The sequence below is a fragment of the Chiloscyllium plagiosum genome, unplaced genomic scaffold, assembly GCF_037043375.1.
Source record: "Chiloscyllium plagiosum isolate Xiang-an unplaced genomic scaffold, Cpla_swu_hap1 HiC_scaffold_27, whole genome shotgun sequence".
In the NCBI taxonomy this organism is placed as follows: domain Eukaryota; kingdom Metazoa; phylum Chordata; class Chondrichthyes; order Orectolobiformes; family Hemiscylliidae; genus Chiloscyllium; species Chiloscyllium plagiosum.
Genome location: NW_028270165.1, coordinates 70,249,145 through 70,254,881, shown reverse-complemented (window position 1 = coordinate 70,254,881; position 5,737 = coordinate 70,249,145). Strand labels below are relative to the sequence as shown.

Sequence of the window (5,737 nt, the reverse complement as noted above, 5' to 3'; positions counted from 1 at the left end):
ACGTCTCGAGGCAATGAACACTTTATACATTTTGCTTATCCTCCAGTCATTTCTCTTAAACTTCCTATAGATTTGTACTCTCTATACCCTAATGTCACAGCCAGGTGGTCATTTTGTCACATGTAAACTATTTTTTCTTCCACTCTTTAATTTACTGCATTCTCCGAAATTTCATTAATTATCCTGCAACATCTAGTTTCAAATCTTCTCTACTTTCCAACTTACATCATTTACATCAACATTCAACTTAATGTCTCATCTTTGGAAATCCCACATTCTCCAGTAACAGTGCTGGTGCATAACTTCTCCCACACCAATCCTTCAGAAAATCACTCATCTCTCCAGTTTGACTTTTCTTATTCCAAGTTGTTCAGGAACATAACTAAGATTCGATACCTCTTTGATATTCTGTTTCATAATTTCGTGCCTCGTACCTTGTACAGATTGAACAGTACTTTTTTGTCCTCCTGAGCCATTTGTACATTTGTGTCACACGACGGTGGGATCCTCTCCGTCGGGATCCTGTCCTTCCAACTTCACTTTGCTTTCCCTCAGATGGTTTACTAAAATCTGGCACCAGTCAGACAACATATAAGATTCTGAAGGGGATTGATAGTTCAGATATAATGAGGAAAATCATTCTTGTTGAGGAATCTAGAAGACAGGGGGCATATTAATGAAAAGGGCATTCTCATTTAGAGATTTACAGACGAGCAATTTTCTTTGAGGGTCATCATTATTTGAAATTCACTTGCCCTCAGTATAAAGCCTTCCAATTAATAGTGGCTAGATAAAGTGAGAATAACACAGAATGCCTGAAAATGTGAGGGCGAGCAAATGGTAAGGCAGCCTCACATAAACAGCCAATGAATAGATTGGAGACAGCCAACCATATGTATTCCTTATATAACAGTGACTGGTCACCGGTTAATGTCCGATTTGAGGAACCCCAGCTAATTGCAACTGGGAGTCAGACCGCTGAGTTTCACAGTAAGTAAAGGCTGCTTTTTATCTGCGATCAGTCGCTGACACAAGACTGTACGAGCCATCATTTTAACAGAGTCTTATTTGCTGTCGAACTACATACCATGTATTTTCTGTGTGCTTTACTGATACTCATGGCTATGCTGCTCAGTAAGTCTGAGCTGAAACCGTCATTACATGTTTTATTGTATTTGTCTGCATGCATGTTTTTAATCTATTTTATGTGTTTGTTACAGGAACGAGTGGGTAAGATTCTGTTTTCCAGGATCCGTTTCAGTTTAAACTTCACGAAGGATAGACCTTAAAACTGAACTGGAGCTGCACAAAACAGAATATAGTGTATCAACTCTCCTCGGGTACATGCAGTTTCCCGGGGTAGCTCTGACACATTTACTGAAGCGATTCAATAGTGGAAAAAGAGAACAGTTTTCTGAGCAGTGTTCTCGAATTGGGACGAAGACCAGCAAACAGTTCCAGTAAATTTCACGGAATTCATGTCTCTGACTCTGCCACTGATTACTGCATACTGCTACTTACTCAATTATATTCACGGTGCAGTCAACCAAGAACGACACTTATCTCCACCCGTTCCACAGATTCGGATCTCTGATCTCCATTGAGAATTTTTAATGTAGTCAAAATGAGAACGGGCAGTATTTTTCCAAAGACCTCTTTCTGCGTTGTTTTCTGTACAAAATCTTTCTTTTGAGCATATGTGTATCTTATTAGTGGCACAACTCTTTGCATGACTGCCTGAAATTATTTGCTGTTACACATCAGTAGCCCAACATAACGATTGACAATTAAAAGAATCAGAGTTGGAGTTAATGTCTGTGTCGCTTGTTTGTTATATCCCACGGAGCGGTCATTTTTGGTTCATTTCAGAATGATGTTCATAGAGTTGTGACATTAACGGTAAAAGGATTCCGAGATTACGCAGGATCGTGGATGCACTGCAGATCAGAAATTGTCCTATTGAATGGCAGAGCAGTTTGAACGACGAAGTGGTCTCCTGCAGCTCCCATTCTGCGTTCATGCGACGAACTCTCTGTTGTCATTGACGGTAGAACAAAGGGATTGTCATCGCATTGCGTGTCATATCTTGTCTATACCAGATATTAATCAATCATCCGCCAGTCCGGATATGACATGGTCCTAACATTGATTTGAAACCGTCCAGCTTCCGTTTCCTCTGTTCAAACCCACAATTGGCTCTGAGCTAATACAATTCAGCTATATGTCCCTCCGTTTAAATCCACTACTCGCTCTGTGAGCATGTCGCTTCATATTGCTTACTCATTCCTAATTGTAGCATTTCTCGTAAGTGGTAAGTTGCTGATGTGTAAAAGGTATACAATATGGGATCAGCAGTCTTCCCTTTAGCTATGTTTCACAGTATTACAATATGTGCCCTTAATTTGGGAATGGTTGTTGTAATCGTCTGTTAACTTCATTTCTTTCTAAATTTCTGTAGGTGTTAATTGTGCAGATGATGTCTCAGAGAAGCCAGTTACTGTAGCACAGATTTAAGGAGATTCAGTGACTATTCATTTCAGCTATTCAACCACACTTCGTTTATATTCCTTACAATTGTACCGCCAAGATCCGGGTGCACCTCCAACGTTCTTGATCTACATCCCTGCAAAAGGAAAGGTCGTCAGAGCAAAATATGTTGGCGCTCGATTTTCTACATTCCTGGACACTTCGAACATGGAGGGGAATTTCACCACCCGTAGGCTCCAGCTGTCTGACAGCACGGAGTATTACTGTGCGCTGAGACACAGTGACTGGAAGTAGATAAACACTGCCCACTTTAACAAAGCGCAAACTATGGCTGATACAGTAATAATTAACATTACTTCTTAATTTATACTGGAATTCACTGATTTCAAATGAACCAAAACAATTCATAAGGCGACACCACTGGGGAGGGCGTGTTCTCCTCATTTGAATAAAATTCAAATGCTTCGTTACTGAATGTAAAATCTTCAGAAAATTAAAGCCATTGCAATCGAGTGACTGTCAAAAATATTTCAGCCGGTAAAGAAGGTGCACACAATAGAACATGAAGCAACATTAACTGAATACTGAATAACGTGGAGGTAAATAGCAACAACACCTACAGCCTTACCTGTTAGGTCAAGATTTGCCAAAGCATGTCATCCATATTTCAAATATATTTGCAATCTGACTCTTTTCTTTAGACTGGTTTCTGATCATCCAGGCACTATCCTGCAAACGTGGTGCTCACTGTTTCTGTGTGACAGATTACTTTATCTAACTTTGTTCCTTCACTTTGAACTTCATATCGATAACACCTCCTCGCACCTGCTCATCCTTTGAAGACCTGGAATTACTAGGTACAGGCATGTTTAATATGATGATACCTGCAAACTGGTTATTGCAATTATTAGGACTTTCGCTGGATAGGCTCCAATGTACACTACAAATTGATATTTCAAATCAAAACTTGCTCTTCATTTGCAGTGAGATATTTCTGAAACTACCAGACGAGGACATATCTCGTTCTCGTCTACGTGAAACATTTTCTTACTTCATTGCAGAAGCGATTTCCCAGAGATGGTCAAATAAACAGTAGTTATTTGCTCCCTTGCACAGTCACTGTCAATATCAGTAATCGATGTGAAGATTTTTAATGATGTTTATGTGGGCTACTCTTAAGTTTTTCCCGTTCAGGCATCTACTGAAGCAACAATGTGCGACACACTATTGTTAACCGCCTTCAACAGGCAACAGCTGTGACCCAGAAACCTGCAGCAGTTATTGTACGAGGCTTTCGCTCATTCCACTCACTGTGAGGCTCATTGCGCAATAATAGGCCGCGGTGTCAGACAGGATCAGCTCTGAAATGGTCAGTCGATACAAGTTTTCAGATTTCTGGAGTGTACCAAAAAAACGGGTCTGAGCGAAGTCCGCCTTAAGTTCAGCACCACTGCTCACCATCTTCCGGACTGCAAACTCGGGCTGTCTTCCCGGGTACTGACGGTACCAGAACAAGTAAAAAGCATTGCCGGTGTAGGTGCAATTGAACGTGACATCTTTTCCCTCTGTCTGTGCGAACCAGGGCTCCCGCTGAGTATCAGAATCTCCATCACTCATATCTGAAACACAAGATAAAATAAAGCTGAAATCATTGATTAAAAGTGCAGCTAGAAATGCGAACTGACAGCAGAAATGTCACTTTCCGCTTGACGCAAAATTAAACAAGGCATTTTAACGTAAAGCAAAAAAAAACCCCAAAAAAAATACGGATGCTGGAAAGCTTAGTTGTGAAGAACGGTTACTGGATCCGAAACTGCTTTAATTCTGCTTTTTCTCCAAGATGCTATCAAACGTGTGGACCTTTCTCAGCAATTTCTGCTTTCTTTTAACATAAAACCTTCTTCAGAATAACTGGTAAATAGTCCACACGAGAATTCCGCTTCCCCATGGTCTAATTTCTTTTGCTTGTCCATCTTTCAATCTCTTCATAATCTTTTTTAGATGATTTGCCCTTCATGACTGCATGGCCTGACTCAAATAAACCTGTAGCCGGCGAGTTCTATGTTCTGAAGCCAAAACAGAATTCCCTTAATATTACTATTTGATCATATTTCTGCATTTTATACTAAGACTCGTCGTTTTCGAATCCTCCCTCGGCTGAAACATTGTCTCTATGTCGCCTTCACCCCCCCCCCCAAAAAAAATTGCATCAGTTTTCTCTTTATTAGCGAAACTAAGTTTCACATTTTTGGATTTTATGTTTACAAAACTATCATCCCTTAATGCTGGTATCATCACCGTAATTATTCTTCTTTGCGTTTTGTGCCCCTTTCTTCTCCCTGCAAAACACAGAGAAAATGGGTACACAATAGCTAAAGAGTAAAGCAACCAGAGTCCAATACTTCCTGAAAATAGTACGGGTTTGGATCACACTTAGAAATAGAGAGATTGATGCCTTTTCTTAAGTGTAAAAGTTCTTACCAAAAATGAATGCCACCGAGGTCATCACAAAAACTGAAAACTGCATCGTTGCTGCTCTGGTTCCTGGACATTTGTTTGTGTTTCAGAAAGCTGCAGAATGTCACATAAGAGATAAAAGAAACCCAGAGCATTGGCTGAGATTAGTTTGATGTCATATCCTCCGCAGCAAAGAGCTGCAATTACTGAATCTGGTTGGTTGAGTCACTTTCGCCTGCAAGGTCGGTGTTTCTGGCAACAAACTCACATTCTGTTGATTAGACCAAAAAAAAGGGTAAATGTAGACAGACTGGTCTCCAATAAACCTGACAGTCTTCTCTTTCATCTCATTTTTATATTATCTCAAATAAGTAGAGGTATGATGTACATGAAGATTCCTTGTTTATTTTACTCACAGTGACTGATCAGGCTGAAGTTGTCATTGGATTTGGCTTGGATTAATTTCACACTGGAGACGCACAAGGTATTTCCTTATCACTTTCTGTAAGTGATTCACGGCTGTGGAATGGATGGCATTTGGAGACATGAAGTTCAAAAAGGAGACAACATCGTGAGGCAGGAAAAGCATGATGAGATTGGCAAATCGAAATACAATGGGATTAATTTTATGGGAGCGGGAAATGCTTTCGAGGATTGCTCCTGCAAACAGAATACATCCCAGTACTAAAGGAACAATCTGAAGTCGAATCGATGTTGGGGACACTGCCACCTCTCTCTGTGCTACTGGTGCACAGCGTTGGAAACAGACAGACCATCTCAACATAAACGTACA

At 40.4% G+C, this 5,737-nt stretch overlaps 1 gene segment (V, D, J or C); it reads right to left on the bottom strand.

Annotated features, from left to right (window-relative positions):
• Positions 1-3,765: 3,765 nt before the first annotated feature.
• Positions 3,766-5,029, bottom strand: LOC122543678 (T cell receptor alpha variable 38-1-like). The segment is given in 2 exon segments: positions 3,766-4,106; positions 4,969-5,029. Coding segments are annotated over 2 exon segments (387 nt in total).
• Between the last annotated feature and the right edge of the window lie 708 nt (positions 5,030-5,737).